Here is a 17,597-nt window from a genome sequence, read left to right as displayed (position 1 = left end):
TTTTTTTTTTTTTTTTTTTTTGTTAAATAAACGCGGAAGGGAGGGACGGAAAGGAAGAAACTACCGAGCAAACCCGCTCACTCGCTAGCCCAGTGCACAAACCTCTCACACACAACCTCCATTCCTTTAAAATAAAACTAAACTGCTCCCCTTTTGCAGGGACTGCAACTTTGATACTGTTGAAAACTTCCCAGCAGGATGCCGGAGTCTTATTTAATGCTCCGAGGCTTAGGGCCACAGGGAGTGGATCTTTTATTTCTGGAGGACAAAAGTTAGGGGTGGAGGAGCACGCGGTGCCAGTGGTCTGGGGCAGCTTCTCCAAATCCTCCCTGTGACAGAGTAGTCATCTCACCTCACCTCGTGTTAGTCATAGCCCAGTTTCCTCGTCAATAAAATGACGGTAATGAATCCTATCGTAAGGGTGACCCCAAGACTCAAATATGATCATATAGATGAAACCCTGCAAGGCGTCAAGCACTACAGACATAAAAGATGATTACTGATCTTCTTTAAAATTATATACAGTCGGGCTTGGTGGCGCACGCCTGTGATCCCAGCACTCGGGAGGCTGAGGCAGGAGGACCGTTGCGAGTTTGAAACCAGCCTGGGCTACAAAGTGAGCTCAAGGCCAGCCTGAATTGCACAGTGAGACCCTGTCTCAAAAATAATAATAATAAAAAATTATATGCAGATATAACAAATAGACCTAGCGGAGAGAAGCACTTTTTTCAGCTCCTGCACAAACCGTGCTCCCTGCTCCCCAGGGAGAACCATATTCAGCGCTGGCGGCCGCAGCTGGTCGGCCCTGCGGTCATGCTCTGCTCGGCCAGTAGCCGTGCGCCGCGGATGACACACACACCCGGGCTGTTACACGGCGCTGCCCGGCACCCGCAGCGGTACCAAGGCGGAGGGAGGCGCGTGTCCGCGGAGGGCAGGGCCGGACTGAGAAATTCCGGGGCCGAACCCTTGACGGGGACGGTGATCACCGCTACCGCTCATTAACAAACGGCAACACCGCCAAATCACGAGGTATGACCGATGACACCTCCTCTTCCCCGTTACGACTGTATGGGTACTTCTGGGAGACATTTAACTGCTCACAAATTTCTTCGTTCTTTTCTGGTACAGAAGCTTGTGTCTACTGGGCTGAGTAATCTCCAAAAGCACAAGCCTGGGACCCAAAGGGCCACACTGGGCCGGCAGAAGCCCGAGTCTGGTGTTTCTTCAAGCCCAGCGCAGCGCTGCGGAAGGGGGTGTAACTCAAGACTCCCGCAGGACCCCAGGACGCGCCCGGAAAAGCCCGGCCAGCCCCCGGAGGACCCGCGGTCCCGGAAGCAGGGGCAGCCGGCGCAGACTCCGAGCGCGTCGCCCGCCTGCGCACGCGCGCTCCTGGACCAGGGTCCAACCCCGTGGGGGGAGGGGAGGGGCCAGAAGGGGGCGTGGCCAGGGCCGAGGGAAAGGCCGCAGGGGCGGGGCGGGACCTAAAGGGAACCGCAAGGCCAGTTGGAGAGAGAAACGGAGGGTGGGCTCGAGAGCAGGCCTGGGGGACAGGAAGGGGACGTAACCATAGCAGGGGAGAATCTGGGGATGGGGCAGAACTAGGTATAGGCTGGAGAAGCCTGGAAGGCGGAGCGCGCTTTGAGGGGGCGAGCTTATTAGTAACCAGGCCAGACAAGCGGCTGCGCTTCCAGCCCGGGGACGGGCGGGGCGGGGCCGCGGCCCGTCCACAGGGGCAGGGGCGGGGCCAGGACTTAGGGGCGGAGCTATGGCTCCTGGCATAGCCAAATCCTGAAGGCGGGGCGGGGCGGGCGGAGCCGGGACAAGAACAGCCTCGGGGCAGGGGCGTGGCCATAAACTTAGGGGCGGAGCCATGGCTCCCGGGCGTGGTCAAATCCTGAAGGCAGGGCGGGGCCCGGACAGGGCCTGCCGCGGGGCAGGGGCGTAGCCAGGATGTAGGGGCGGAGCCATGGCTCCCAGGCGAAGCCGAATCCTGAAGGCGGGGGTGGGCGGAGCCAAAATTTAGGGGCGGAGCCATGGCTCCTGGCGTAGCCAAATCCTGAAGACGGGGCGGGGCCTGGACTGGCCAGCCGCGGGGCTGGCGCGGCCAGGACTTGGGGGCGGAGCCATGGCTCCCGGGAGTGGACAAATCCTGGAGGCGGGGCGGGGCCTGGGCCCACGCGCTGTACGCCGGCGTGCGCGTGGCAGGGCAGCGGCGATCAGAGGCTCTGCCCGGCCGCCTGCAGAGGCTGCAGGCCTAGCAAGTGCAGGGCTAGGCCGAGCAGGCCGAGAAGCAGCAGGAGCCCGAGCAGCATCCGCGGAAGTGTCCGCGCCGCGGAGGCTGGGGGCTGCCGGCTCGTGGACTGTATGTAGCGCTCCACGGAGTCGGCGAAGCTGAACTTGTCCGGCGTATAGCCAAGCTGAGCTCGGGCCTTGGCGATCTGGAAGGTGTGCGTCACGGCCACCGACAGCACCTGCGGGAGAGGTGGGGCGGCGGCCGGCTAGCGCGAGGGGTGAGCATGCTCCGCCTCGTTATTTAGGGAGAGGAGAGGGCAGAGACTGCCGCTCCGTCGTGGAGATTTGGAGGAACTCGGCTGCTGCGTCTTGTCTCTGCGATGCCCCAATTAGGGGGCATTTCCCGCTGCTCTTCGCTCACACATCCGCATTTCCTTGGGGGGTGACGCCTCAGGATGACTTCTGTACCTCTCCAGGCCCGCTGAACTCAGCCGTGTATACACAGAACTCCTGGTCGCTAAGAGGCAGAGGTGCTACCTCTGCACCTCCCGGCCTTAGACGGTGTGGACCTCAGGAGGCCTGGATGCCTACACTCTTGGATATTCCCTAGGAGAAGCTCAGCGTTCTGCCTGGGGTCTGCGTATGGCGCCTGGCAGGTGGTTCTAGCTTCCTCCCCTTAGCCCAAGACCAGCTGTGGGGTGGGCCTCAGGCACAGCCTCCAGCCCTCCTGGCTGTTAACTAAGTGTGCCTAAGAGAGATTCTCTCCAAGGTCTGAGTTGGATTTCTCTACCAGTTGGCCCGAGGCCTACTGAGTTCAAGGGTAATGACAGCTGTCAGTTATGGAGCACATACTCTGTTTGACCCGGCTAAGTCCTTTATATTTCTTACATCATTTTCTCCTCAGCAGCATTTCCTCTCTGCATATTAGGAAATTGAAGATCAGGGAGGTTAATGACTTGCCCAGGGTCACAGAGGAGCAGCCCATGCTAGCCTGTGTTCTTCACCCCCATGCTGAGGCCTGAAGATCTCCCACCTGCCTCATTCCGTCACCTCTTGTTCCTCAGATGAGCTCTGGGGAAGAGCCTGCTGGCTGCTTGAGTCTCCCACAGCACTGAAGCAGCCCCTGGGATCAAGCTGTCAGGCCCTGGTCTTGGAGAATTTAGTGGGAAAGGGAAAGGGGTCAGTTCTTGTCCATTTTACCCTAGCTGGTCATTTCAGGGCTTTGGGGAGTGCAGAAGTAGCCTTGTTCCAGCTGAGTTTATAGTCACCTCTGTTACTTGGCATATAATAGGTGCTCAATAAATGATGCATGGCTCTAAAATCAACCTAGAAGGCTGGTTGTTGTGCCACAGACTGACCAGCAGGGGACACATAAGCCACAGCCCTCAAAAACTTCCTCAGCTCATTAAGGATCCTTTTGTCACTGAGCAGAACAAGGAAATCCACGATTTAGACAAGAGGGTCAAGTCCCTGCCTGAGCAATTCAGTAGCATCTTGGCAACTACTTTGCATGGGTGGGATTCCTGCTGCATTTCACAAGCTCGTGGTTGAGTTTGGAATCATTTAGGGGAGCATGGGAACCCCAGTATCACCTGATTATTTCACTGTGTGTCTTACGTCCTCCTCTGTAATGGACATGCTCACAATGTACGACTCAAGAGCAGCAGTGACGATTAAACGGCCTGAAAGGACTGGGCCTAGCGGATCACCACTCAACAGAGGTCGCTATTGTCATCCTGCATGGCTCAAAGCAGAAATCGTAGGGGGCTGTGCCCGCTCCACCCCCTCAGGGAGCACTGGGTGTGGAGTCTGAACCTGATCCCGGTGTGGTTTGACCTTAGACAAGTGACTAATCTCTCCAACGGCCAGTTTCTCCTCATAAAGCGCAGGTCATAATATTTTTGCCTTCCCTAACTTAGCAGGATATCAGAGAATAAAGTGAAAGAGTGGGCTGGAAAGGGCTTTCCATATGACCCCAGACACCACCCGTTGCTTTACTGTTTATAATCTGCATTTAAAAAAGCCTCTTTTAAGCTGTATGTGCTAAGCAAATGTAAAACTGCATCATGACTCTGAGAGTAGCGAGATTAGCACTCTGTACCGCACAGTAGGTGCGCAGTACATACTTACTGTCTCGTACACGCAGATTAGGGACCTAGCGTCCCCGGGCCTAGAGCGTGTGTGCACGTGACTGCACAGAGGGTGATCGTGAAGATCACGGAGCTGCCTTTGGGAAGCTGAGCCGAAACACCAGCCACGAGGAGGGATGGACTGGGAGCTGTCGCCCTTCAGACCCAGGCGGCACCGCCTGAGCCAGAGCCCAGCAGTTGGGAAGGTTCTAAAGGAGCTGGCGCTGGACTGGGCCGCCTGGAAGGTCCCGAGAGCACAGACAAAGCGGGGAGAGGGCAGAGGGGCTGAAAAGGAAAGGAGCGAAGGGAGCCGTCCAGGGCCCACTTACCTCGCTGCGGGTGAGCAGCAGGGGGACGCTGCCGACCGGTCTCAGGGCCAGGTGCAGGTACTCGATCACGGCGGCTGCAGGGAGAGGGACCCGTGACCCGGGATCTCACTGCACGCAAACTTCAGGGAGGCCTTGAGGGTGGGCTAACTGGGGGCGCTATTTCCTTCTCTGGGGTCCCTCTAGAAAAGTCACTGGATTCCTTTACATCAGCAGCAAATGCTGGGGTGCCTGGCTAGCTGGGAAGTACATCCACAAGCCCCGCGTTATTACAGTAACGTTAAAGGACTGAGATCTGAGCAGATTCGGAGTTTCTTTGTGGTTTGTTCTACTTCCGGTACCAGGAATTGAACTCAAGACCTTGCTCTTGCCAGGCAGGCGCTGTGCCGCTGAGCTAAATCCCCAGCCCCAGGTTAGGAGTTATAAGTCCCTCTCCTATTCTACTGTGCTCCCTCAGGAGGGGCAGTTCGGAGCCGCGCTTCTCATCCTGGGCTGCACATTGGGCTTCCCTCCCACCGCGCCCTGCGGGCCTTGCTGTCGCGGGTCCTGGGGTGTGACCGAGGCTGATATTTTTATTTTCTGTTTTCAAAGGTCCAGGTGAGGCTAATGTGCAGTCAAGGTGGAGAAACACAGCCGTCGCCTGCACGCCAGGAACCGGAAGTGCACACACCATCCCTGCAGCAGCCCTCGCTGCGGCCCAGGGCCAGGCGCGTCAGTCGCCGCACAGGGGCTGTGCTGTGCACGAGAAGCCGCCTGAGCGTGTGCTCTGGGGAACAAGTGTACGAACCCTTGTTTCCACTGGCAACATCCCCGTGCCTTTAAAACACAGCAGATCTGGTCAAAGGGGTACCGGGAGCACCCCCACTGGTGACTCGAGGGCCACCCGTCCCCTGCTCCGGCCATGCCGTGCCAGGTGCCTGCTCTCTCCCAGCTGGAAGGGGGCGGGTGCTGGGGTGAGAATGGAGGGCAGCGGCGAGGACGCTGCGGTGGGGGTGGTGCAGACACTGACCTTCAGGGTGAGGAGGATCACCTAGGGTTAAAAATGGGGCCTTGGCACGTCCCAAAGCAGCCCTAACTTCAGGGTGACCCCCCCTTGGGGGACAGGCCAGCCCCAGGGCCCCTTCCCCGCTTGTCTGGCATGACGCCGGCCAGCACGGGAAGCGGAGCTGGCCATGCCCGGTATCCGAGCTGCTCCCCACTTCTCACCGCGGCACCGCAGCCGGGTCGCTGGTGTCTCAGAGCCTTGGTCTCCTCATCCTTACAATGGGCCAATCATGCAGGCCTTGCAAGTGGATCAGGGTTTAAACAAGGGTCAAGACCACGGCGGGGACCATGGTGCTGAGTGTTGGGGCCTGCGCCCCTCCATGGGCAAGGCAGGGCGTGGCAACTCTGGGCCTTGATCCCCATCTGCCTCCCGCTACTCCTGGCCCTGGGGGTCAGATCAGGTAAGCTTGCCTTTGAGCATACCTGTACCGGGTGGGCTTTTGCACACATGTGCCTTTCCTTACCTGTCAGGTAAACCCAGGAAGTAGGCACCTGGACCCAGGGCTGGCGGTGCCCCAGCTTCTCAAACTGCAAGGGAATATGGTCTGGATGAGCGTTGTCCAGGGGCTGGTGTGGAAAGACCACCTGTCTCTGTGACCCACACTGGCAGACTCCCCATTAGCCCACAGGAGCACCCCCGAAGCCAGCCCCAAGTCCGCACCAGTCTTGAAATCTACTCCTAAGTGTGTTTTGGTGGTGTGTGCCCTGGGATCATTCACATCATTTGATTATTATTTACATCTGCCCACACCTAAGGACACGCAGGCACTTAAATGGCATCTGGTTTGACCTTTCTACTAAGGGGGAGAGCAGCAAGTGGGAGAAGTGGCTGCCGAGGCGCGAAGGGGAGCAGGCTGGCACGGGCTGAACTGAGCTCCTCACTGCCATGAAACTCTCCAGGTCAAAAAGGCAGACCATGACAGGGGCTGGCAGGACAAGGAGAAACTGGAGCCTCCTGCACTGCAGGGGACACGAGCATACTGCAGCTGCTTTGAAAAAGAGGTTGGTAGCTCCCCTAAAGATTGCAAGCACAGAGCTACCTGCAACCCAACACCCTCCTGGGTGTATATCTAAGAGAACTGAAAACAGGTCCACACAAGTAGTCACTGCACACTATCTACAACAGCCCAAAAATGGAGAACCCAAATTTCCATCCGCTGATGGACAGGTAACAGGTGATATAGCCATAACAGGCAGTGTTTCGGGCAATTAAAAGGAATGGATACCAACAGGGTACATGCCACAGCACAGATCAAACCTGAAAACTAAGAGAAAGAAGCCAGACACACAAGGTCCCACACTGTACGTTTCCGTTTATAGGAAATGTCCAGAATAAGAAAATCTACAGACAGAAAGATCTGTGGCTGCTGGGGTTGGTGTTACTGGCTGCTGATAGGTACGGGTTTGTCGTGGTTTTTATGAGGATGATGACTTGTTTTAAAATTAATGATGGTGATAGTTGGACAACTCCGAATAAACTAAAAATCGCTGACTTGTATGCTTAAAATAGGTGAATTTCAAGGTTTGTGAGTTATATCTCCATAAACTTGTGATCTTAATAAAACAAACTAAAACTTCTGTGGGCTACCCGAGCTGGGAGGACAAAGGATCTCTTTTGCTGGCTACATCAGGCTGGCTTTGCCTTGTCTGGAAGGTGACTTTGCTTTTTTTTCGTTTGTCTTTTTTTCTGGTACCAGGAATCGAACTCACGACCTTACGCTTGCCAGGCAGGCGCTGTGCCACTGAGCTAAATCCCCAGCCCCCTAGAAGGTGACTGTGGGGAGTGTGTGAGCTGGAGGATAGGGCCTGTAGCCCAGGATTTCTGCTCCATTCCATCAAGGCAGGCCTGGCCCCCAGGAGGCGTCTGTGGGCGGCTAAGACAGGAGGCCAGAGTTGTCACAGGAGCCCAGGGGCTGAACCCCTTCCTTCGTGCTTTAGGCATCTTCGACATACCTCTTTTAGGGCCTCCACACCCAGGATGGTGGAGCACAGCGCAGGCTGGGGAGGTGGCTCAGTGAGAGAGCACTTGCTTGTGCTTAGCGTATGCAAGACCTTGAGTTCCATCCCTAGCTTGGCAAACAAAGCAAAGCAACAGCAAAACCCCCAGAGGGCTAGAAGCTGATACAAATCAGGGAGCAGGTAGTTCTCCTGTGAGCTCCTCTGATTGTCCCGGAAGTGGGGAAGGATGAGGGGGACAGAGACGGGGTTCGACACTCTCACTGTGAGGGGGGCTGCTGTCCAGACACCTACCAGCGGGGCCATCCACTCAAAGAGGTTGACACTCTCCCCGTCGTTGATGTAGTACGCCTGCCCACTCTGGGGGGACACGAGGGAAGGAGGACAGTGAGGCGACTGCCCGCCAGCCTGACCCCACCCCTCTGATGGCTTCAACCCCAGCCCTCGGGCCCAGGGACAGGCCACTGTACATTCTAGGGCCACCAAATTGACAAGCTTTGTGACCCAGATTAAGTCAATCAAGCTTTCTGTACCTGTTTCTTCATCTGAGAAATGGGAAGATACAATGGACTCTCCCTCTTGGGCTGTTTAGCTTGAACGTGACATCTACATCAATGCTTAGTATTTGGTGGCTGTTGTTTTGGAATCAGCACACCAACTTTGCGAGTCACCGTGAAGAGCTAACGATGCCTTCTGAAGGTGCCTCCACCCTCACCCCAGGGTCCCTGGCTGACAGTCCTGCCAGCCATGTAAAAGGAGGAAAGACATTGGGAGCGGGGCTGGGCCTCCCCGTGGGAGGGCTCACGGGAGACTCACAGCCGCGTAGCCCCGGGCCGCGGTGAGCGCCTCCGCGGCCAGCACGTGTGCCTGCACCAGGTTGCGCACGTGGACCCAGTTCATCCTCGCCCTGCGGTCCCCGAAGCGGAACAGGAACATCCTCTTCTTGATGTGGCTCTGGCGAGAGGGGAGCGCGACGGACGCAGACTGAAGCGGGGACGCGCTGGGCTGGGCCCCGCGTGCTCAGGGCGCCAGGCCTTCGCGCCCAGCCGGGGTGTCTGGTGCCCTCCCCCTGTCTCCACTCGGCCCGAGCGCCGTCCACTTTCCCACCTTTGCTCACCTGCCACACGCAACCCGTCTGCAAATCTGCTCGGCCATTTGCCCAGGACCCAGCCACTCCTCACCTGTGGGCTGCCACCCGCCTCGCGCGGGGCGCCTGAGCGTCATCCCTCCAGCCTCACCCCTGCATCTGAGCTCTGCACAGCTGGGGCATCCCTCAACCCTAAGCCGGAGACCAGGTCTCTGCTCAGCTGGGAACACTTCTGCCACGTGAAAGCTGGAGCTCTGACAATGGCCAAGACGCCCTTCCTGGTCAGGCCCCAGATACTCCGTGCCTCTGTCACCCGCTGACACCCCTCGGGTGCTCACTGCCACCGCCCCTCGGCCACCGCACTGCTCTAGACCACCTCATCTGCCAGTGACCCTGTAACTCAACGATAGTACCCATCGCCCAGGGAGAACTGAGGCCCCACGAGGCAGGAGTCACCTGGCGGTTCACTGACCTATCCTAAAACCTAGAACAGCCCTGAGCACACAGTGAGAGTTCAGTAAATATCTGTCACCCGAATAAATGGGGGACAGTCATTGAGGCTGACCCCCACCTTCCCTGAGAGCTTGGCCAATTTTAAAAATAAAAAATAGAGACAAGCCCTCGCAGAAGCTCACCCTTACACTGCAAACCAGAGCATCGTTCCCGGGGTAACTTCCCATGGCTCCCTAGGACCTTGTGCTTCCAGACTGGATTCAGCCTCAGGGACCTCTTGCTGCTTGCTGCCCTGACCAGGCACTTTCTCATTTCTAGTTTGTGCCCAAGCTGCGCCCTCCCTGGCCTGTCTTCTCCCGAGCACCCCAGCTCCCCGTGGACCCCTTCTGCTGGTTCCAAACAGGTTCCTCCGGGAAGCCCTCTGCCCCCCTATGCCCGGCCCACGCTCTTTTCCCGCTATACTGCCTCGCCACCCCAGAGCTGACGTGCATTCTGCCTCCCTGACTAGAACGTGGGGAATGCAAGGGCAGGGCCTGGAGCCCCGTGTAGCTATACTCCCAGCATCTTGCCTTTTTAGCAAGAGCTGTTCTGGAGACTCTGGTATGACAGGGGCCCCTAGCCCTCAGGGAGCTCACAGGTGAACGCAGGTGACAGATTCTGTCTCCTTGGGGCCACAGCTCCCTTTCCCCTCACCGTGCCAGGCCTGGCCGGCCCACACCAGGAGCTCCGATCCTGGCGGGCCTGAGGGGGCCATGCCTGGTGGGGGCAGGGGTGGCTCCAAGAGCCCAGGGTCCCAGGCCCAGGAAACTGTGCCCGCAGACCCACGCGGTCCCCAGGGGCTGGGGAGGTCCGATCAACGTGTGCATGAGCCTGGCTCCCTCTGCCTCAGGTCCCAGGAGGCCGGGACAACCCTACCGCAACTCGGGGCAGGTGTTTCTGCTCTTCAGGGCCGTAAATCCCCGGCGGCCGGAGGACACAGGTCCGAAGAGTTCCTCCTCCTAGGACACAGGGGAGTAGTCAGGGGCCGGGAGGGGAGCTGGCAGGGAGCGGGCGCACAAGGCCAGTGGTGCTTTCTGGCCCTTACTGAGTAGGGAGAGCCCAGTGTAGCCATCCTCTGCTGCTAGCACCCCGCCTTCCTTCCGGGAACTCCGCCCTTGCTGCACATGCCCTGCAGGGGGTGCTGTCAGGACGAGGCCTCCGGGTGCTCTCCCCAGGAGTGACTCTGAGCACCACTGCCAGCGGGACCCGAAAACCTAGGAGAGGGTCTCCCCAAGGAGGCTGGTCGTCAGCTCCCGCCAGCAGGTCCCTCGGGCTGCCCCAATCCTGGAGGTCACACTTTTGGAAGTCTTTTCCAGAGGCTATGCCACATTCCTCTTGTTCCCTTTTCCCAAGAAAAGTTCCCTTTTCCTAAGTAGTAAGCCAGGGCCGGTGTCTCCACGTTGTAATAAAATACCCAGACAGCTACGTCCCTCAACACCCTCACTCTGCGAGGAGGCCGGTGGAGGTGGGGAAATGGCGCCACCCAGCACGTCCATGTTCTAGAAACTGAAGGTCGACCTTATCGGAAAAAGCGTCTTCATGGCTGTATTAAGGGTCTCAGGTGAGATCACCCAGCTGAGCCTCACATCCCGTGACAAGTGTCCTTAGAGTGGACTCAGAAGAGACAGAGGAGAGGAGAGGATGGAGGCAGGGAGTGCGAGTCTGTGGGACCCGCCAGCAGCTGGAAGAGACAAGGAAGACCCCACCCAGCCTTCAGGGGGAAGCAGCCCGAGGACGTCCCAGAAGGCTCCCGGGTGCGGAGAAGGGACTCAAATGCTGTTTTAAGCCACCGCATTTGCGACAGCCACAGGACGCACACCGAGACAGAGCACACACGTGGACTCTACAGCCAGGACGTGGGGCCTCTCGCTTGGGACGACCCCAGGGACCAGCGCGGGTCACAGGGGTGGAAATCACCCCGGATGACCGCGCTGGTGTTGTGCTGGTGTCGGGTGAGCGGTTCTGTAAACAGCCTGTGGCTAAGTTTAAATTCTAGGTCTCTGGAGCATGGTGCAGGGAGATCAGGTTGCCACTGACAGTGGCTGGCAGGGCACTGGGCGGCCACGTCACAGAGGGGCCGGGCCCGGGGTATCCATGACTGTCCTGACCATGGAAAGCTGGGGGTGCTCGTATAAATAATTCTCAGCCGAAGGATTAGGTGGCTAGCTGCAGGCTGAGGTCTGGCCTGGCGGGGGAGGCTCCAGGTAGAGAAGCGAACTCAGCTGCAACGTCAAAACTGGGAAAACACAGCTGGATGTTGACCCCGGGACCATGGGTCAAGGCCTGACTGGCCCAGGGACAGTGGGCAGGGAAAGAGCCCACACCCAGGGACCTGCTCCTCTGCCCCTACCACACAGCACAGGGGGTGAGACCTCGGCTCCGGTGTTAGACTCCCCTAGGGTTCACATCCCGTCTCTGCCGCTTACTAGCTATGTGATCCTGAGTTAAGTCACTTAATCTCAGTTTTCCCCCCTGTAAACTGGGGCTTATAATTCAGGCATTTCTCCTGTCCAAAACCATGTGGCTCTCAAAGTCAGACAGTTTTGATAATAAAGGGAAACCCAGTGGTTTGACGTTTTTTCACTTCCTGAACTTCAGAAAGCTGGTAGTGACAATTCAGATAACAAGGCATTTATCCGGATGGATTTAGCTCCGGACTTTAGAAGGCAAGGATACCCAAGGTGCTAACTTCATAGGGATGCCGAGAAGCGTTAGTCTTTTGCATGACATTCACATGCAGAACTGGGCCTGGCATGAAGTAAGCCCTCAAGAAATGCGGATTACTTCTGTATGACCACAAAGGATAAGGCGTGAGGCAGTCGAGGCCTGTTTTCTGCAAGGTTTTTAGAGGTCAACTTTAAGGCCCCTCGCTTGTGTAGCTCTTCCAAAGAGCTACGGCATTGTCCACGTTTACATCGCTCTATTCCTTTATTTAAGGAAGGCTCTAAAACTGGATCCGCTCTCCCGAGACAGAAGAGAGGGCTAGACTTGGCTTAGCCTCAGTCTCTTCCCATTACACCATGAAGACCGTCAGGGCAGGGACAGACCTGCTCTTGCTGGCTGCACCCCTGGGAGGTGTTCAGTGTTCTCAGGGGTGAAAGACTAAGGGCCCCGAGAGCTGTCACTCAGAAGGAAGTTGGGCCTCAGGTGCTTGTTGGCTAAAAACTATAATCACCGCAGATTAGGAGGGGGCAGGAGTGAGCAGGCAGGTGTGCTGCGAGGAGGGCCCCCCAATACTCACCTGGGAGAGGTGTCCCGTTAGCCATCAGGGTCAACTGGTCCGCGATGGCTTTGGTTCGGGAGTAGTGGTCCATGTGCTGCCAGAGGACAGGGAGCAGAGCCACCAGCTGTGGGGAGCACTGGCCCACCCCAGCCTGGCCCACCCACCCCTTCCCCTCAGACCCTGTGCAGTGGACTCTAGGGCTTCTGGCTGCTTTATTCAGCCCAGTGCTGAGCCCCGCAGCCCCTCCTCTCCCCGGGGGGAACCCAGGGGATCTCCTTCACGGTCACCGCAGCAGAGGGGGCCCTGGGGTCAGAACAGTAAGACGGCCAGGGCCCCGGGCTCAGGGAGGCTCTGGGCAGCCCCCAGCGCCCGCCCTGTGAAGCGGATGCTGGAAGTGCCCGCGTGGCGTTAGGCAGGGGTGCACGGCAGGTCTGACTGACCTCAAAGCCCCTCCAGGCATGGCAAGATGAAACGGAAGTAGGCCGGTGCCACCAGCTTTGGGGATTCTTTGCTGCTGGGACTCACCCTGAACTGTGAGACGGACCCTGCCCTCCGCACCCCTACCCTCTGGGCTGTGGGCCCGGGGCCCGCTGGCCACGCCCACCCCTCCTGGAAGCGGGTACCTCGTCCAGGGGGAAGTACGGCACGGAGTCCTCGTCACCCTGCTCAATGGGCTTCCCGCCAAACGCCACGTTGACGGTGCTGGTGTAGACGAGCCGCGGGACCCGCCGGCGGACGCAGGCTGCGGCGACAGGCGCACATCGCACGCACAGACGCACACACCGAGGGCTGCGTGCGCCGTCACCGAGGAGGTGCGAGCCCTCCACTCTCCAGTGCCCAGCACGCACCCCAGGCCCGGGATGCGCCCAGTGCGGAGCTGCTCGGGGGGCGGGTGCTCCCCTTAACTTGGGATGCGGGCTGAGTCCCTGCTGCATGGCCCCCTGGGGACCGGGACTGCGCATTCTTCCCTCCCAGTGTGGCCTTGGCCCCTGAACTACCCTTCCGGGACAAGTGAGAGGAAAGTCTCCCTCAGTGGGGACATAGGAAACAGGCAATCTAGACTGAGAGCGGAGAGCAGTGCAGGACAAGGCAGGGCATCCCCAGGGGGCCTTCTGTTTGGGCACGGCAGGCGCTTCTCTCTCTGCCCCCCTAGGCCCTGAATGCCCACTCCACTCCCGGTCACACTGAGGAAGCCCGGGCAGGGCCTGGCAGCCCCACACACAGGGGCATGCCCTGCCCACAGGTCCTCAGCGGGGCAGGCACGGCCAGGGCAGGAGGCCCCGCCTCTGCCCCCCACCTCCTCCCGGGAGCCGGGCCTGTGGCAGGAGACGGAGAGGAGGAAGCACACAGCCGGGCACACTCAGGCCACGCTGGGCACCTACCGTCGATCACTAGTTTGGTGCCTCCGACATTTATAGACTCGATCTGCTCTTTTTGCAGCTAAAAGACAAGATGGAAGCAGGCGGTCATGATGTTGTCTCTTGCCATGTTGCTGAGGCCAGAGGCCAGGCACAGGGTCGGGCAGGGCAGGGGGCTGGCGGGCTGTCCAGTCGGAGGCAGGGGTCCTGAGGTGCCCAGTGGCGGCGAGGGCTCCCAGCTGGCTGCACCTGACCGTGGCTGCCTTCACAGTCACCGCAGCAGACAAAGTGAGGCCCGGGCACTTTGCTCTCAAAGCCTCAGTTTTCTTCATCTTGTAAGATGGACACAGGGAATCTGCTCTGGTGAGGGGCGAGGGTGTAAAGAACCAGAACAGGTCTGCAGTGACCTCTCCTAAGTGCTGGGGACAGTGCCAGCACATTTCAATCCCGATCTCACTCAGTCCTTACAACACCACTAAGAGGTGGGCCATTTATTCATTTAGTACTGGAGACTGAACTTAGGGCCTTCACTCTGAGCTACATCCCCAGCCCTTTTTAAAAATTTTTATTTTAAGACAGGGTCTTGCTAAGTCACTAAGTTGCTCAGCCTGGCTCAAACTTGAAATCCTCCTGCCTCAGCTTCCCAAGGTGCTAGGATTACAGGCATATGCAATCATGCCTAGTTTTTATGTTTATTTTTTTAAAATATATTTATTCTCATTGCAGTGTTTTTGGTTTGATAGGTAATATGACTACAGATTAAACAACTTCTTTTTCCCTCTACAGAGGCAAACACTGTTAACAGCATGTTTTCAGAGATCGTGTATGCTTATTAACATCTACAGAGCTGCAGGTGTGGTTCAGTGGTAGAGTGCATGCTTAGCTTGTGCGAGGCCCTAAGTTCCCTCCCCAGCACCAAAAAGAAAAAAGAAAGGCAGGGAAAGGAAGGAAAAAGACAAATCAGCACATAGGCCTATGTGAGTGCAGTATGTAAGTAATCACGCCCTACCTTTCTTCAAACAAAAACCAAAACAGGACACTAAACACTGTTTTGTACCTTGTATTGATTCACTCACAATGTATTCAAATAGTCCCCAAATTATGGATGTTTAGATTATTTTTAGTGTTTTGTTACTAAAAAATAATGCCATAAATATACAAATCAGTGTAATTTCTTTTTCCTTTTCTCCTTTTTCTTTCTTTCTTTTTTTTTTTTTCTTTATTTTTTGGAACCAGGAGTCGAACTCAGGACCTTACGCTTGCCAGGCAGGTGCCATGCTACTGAGCTACATCCCCGGCCCTCTTCTTTTTTTTAAAACCAATTAATGAAGACCGAACCCAGGACTTTGGACTGAGCTACATCTCCGGCCCACTTTTCCATTTTTGAATTTCGAAACAGCTACATTACCCAAGCCAGCCTCCAACTTTTGATGCCCCCTGCCTCAGCCTCCCGGGTGCTGGGATGAAAATCCTGCAGCACCATGCCCAGCTAGTCAGCCAAGTTTCTGAGTCGGAGGTGTACGTGTGCTTTTATGCGATACAGTCACACGGTTCTGTGAAAAGTCTGTGGCGCAGGGAGCGCGCCGTGCGCGCTTTTCAGATGAGGAATGGCAGGCTCGCCTAGCTCAGCTGCCTAGGTGACAGAGGCTAGAAGCGGCAGAACTGGTGTTCGGTGTTGTGGTTGCAGACGGCCAGCTAGGAGGGGCCCAGAGTCTCCCCGGAGGAGGAGAAGAGCAACCAGGAACATCGGGGCACAACAGGCACAGCCTTGATGTGAAGCCCGTGCTCCCAACTCCAGGAGCGAGTGTGGGGGCCTCACCTTCTCAGCACCGGACATCCCGTAGGAGGCCGCGTGGAAGACACAGTCCACCCCCTCCAGCGCGCGGTACAGGGCGTCTTCGTCTCGGACGTCAGCCTGAAGCAGAGAAGACAGAGGTGCCGGAGGAGGCTCAGGTTCGAAGCAAACTGCGATGGTAACTCTGCACCCTGCCCAGTCCCAGCGATGGCCCCGACCCCACTCAGACCAAGCATGCAGGGCTCAAGAGAGACCAGCAGGGGTGAGGACACCAAGGCTTAGGGAGGTGGAGCCTGGGACCACGGCTGCCCAGGTGGGAGGAACGGAGGTCTGGCTCCTCAGCCTGGGATCTTAAACTCCACCTCTGGTTTCACATACGACACTGTTCCCTGCCCGTCACCGCCAGCCTCTGCACCTGGATGAACTCGGTCCCCGGGGACAGCTCCCACCGGGGTCTGCGGAGGTCGAGCAGGATGACAGCTGTGCCGCTCTTGGCCAGGCTGGACCCCAGACTGAAGCCCAGGTAGCCGCCTCCTCCTGTCACCAGCACCTTCTGCCTGGGGGCCTGTGTGGATCTGGCTTGAGTCTTCTGCTGCAGTGCCGGTGCTGGGACTGTTGCTTCACTGAGCCTGGGGCCAGATCCAGAGCCCCGTCTGGCCACAGGGCCTACTCCCGGCCCAGGCGCTGGCCCAGCCTCTGGTGCAGGTAACGGGGCTGCTCCTGGGTCAGCTACTGACCCAGCCCCTGGTCCAGGTAACGGAGCAGCTCCTGCACTGGGTACTGATCCAGCTGCCGGCCCAGCTGCTAGAGTAGCACCAGGCCCAGAAACAGCACCAGGGCCTGGTCCAGACCCCAGAACATCAGTGGGCCCTGGCCCAGGCCTTGGCACCATACCAGGCCCTGGCCCTGACCTAAAGCCAGAGCCAGGACCTAAGATCCCTCCCCAGGCCTGGCAGACAGGGCAGCTCTTCTCGCCCTGGCCTGCAGCTTTGCAGATCTCTGGGGAGGAGCCTGTGGGGTTGGGCTTCATCCTCTAGAGAGCCATGCAGACCAGAAACCGTTGACCTGTGGAGAAAAACAAGAATGTTTTAAAGTTGTCTCAAGTCATAAAGATTATCAGACACCTAGAACTGAAGGGAATTCCAGGCGGAAATTAGAGACCCACCAAACTCCCTGTGGACTTGACTCTTTTGCAGCCTCAAGAACCTCCACAGTAAGCCAGGTGTGGAAGGGCACACCTGTAATCACAGTACTCTGGGAGGCTGAGGCAGGAGGATCACAAGGTTGAGCCAGGGTCTTGCCAAATCACTAAAGTGCCCAAGCTGGGTTCAAACTCACAATCTTCCTATCTCCCTTCCAAGATGCTGGTTTACAGGTGAGCACCACCATACCAGGCGGCAAGGTCCTTAAAATTTTCCCTGCACTGCAGTATCCGCAGCTGTAAGACGGGCCTGCCTTGCCCGGCTGCTGTCTGCCTCCCAGGGTAGCCCTGAGGTACCAAAGAGCTATGTGAAGGAGACCGCGAGCTGTGTGGGGGTTGTGCTGGCTGCGGCGTCCTCAGCACCCAGGACAGTGCCTGGGTCGCCCCAGGGGCTGAACGAAGTCCGCGCACTTGTCGGCGGTCAGGAACACCGGGCGAACCCCTGCGGCTGCGTTCATTTTTCCCGGCCGTCCCCGGGTGGGAGAAGCCAACGTCCCCGTCATCCGCAGTGGAGACCGAGGCGCAGGACACACGAGGGAACTGCGGTGGGAGTCACCCAGAGCGCAGCCGAGTCCGGTCCACGGGACCCCAGGGCGGGAACGGGTGAGCCCCGGGAGGGCCAGGCTTCGGCCTCGGGCGCGGGAGGCGGCCGCGCTCCTCACGCTGGGCGGGGAGCCCGCGTCTCCTTTGCCTTCTCCCGGCTGCTCACCCGGCCCGCGCTCAGCCGGCCCCGCTCAGCCGGCCCCGCTCACCC

The 17,597-nt window shown here is 58.0% G+C and overlaps 1 protein-coding gene across 1 annotated transcript; it reads right to left on the bottom strand.

The window, feature by feature from the left end:
- Positions 1-2,195: 2,195 nt before the first annotated feature.
- Positions 2,196-16,672, bottom strand: Sdr42e2 (short chain dehydrogenase/reductase family 42E, member 2). The gene is made up of 12 exons (XM_005405068.2): positions 16,618-16,672; positions 16,058-16,248; positions 15,667-15,762; positions 13,872-13,929; positions 13,113-13,231; positions 12,508-12,583; positions 10,143-10,225; positions 8,504-8,641; positions 7,982-8,047; positions 6,196-6,259; positions 4,691-4,764; positions 2,196-2,471 (listed from the first exon to the last, which is right to left on the bottom strand). Exons 1-12 carry the CDS (start codon positions 16,670-16,672, stop codon positions 2,217-2,219), a joined length of 1,275 nt encoding a protein of 424 aa, XP_005405125.1. The 3' UTR covers positions 2,196-2,216.
- Positions 16,673-17,597: the final 925 nt, after the last annotated feature.

The sequence above is a fragment of the Chinchilla lanigera genome, unplaced genomic scaffold (assembly GCF_000276665.1).
Source record: "Chinchilla lanigera isolate Chin_1 unplaced genomic scaffold, ChiLan1.0 scaffold00092, whole genome shotgun sequence".
NCBI classification, from domain to species: domain Eukaryota; kingdom Metazoa; phylum Chordata; class Mammalia; order Rodentia; family Chinchillidae; genus Chinchilla; species Chinchilla lanigera.
Note: the sequence above shows the minus strand (reverse complement) of the source record. Positions and strands in the feature narration are given on the sequence as shown.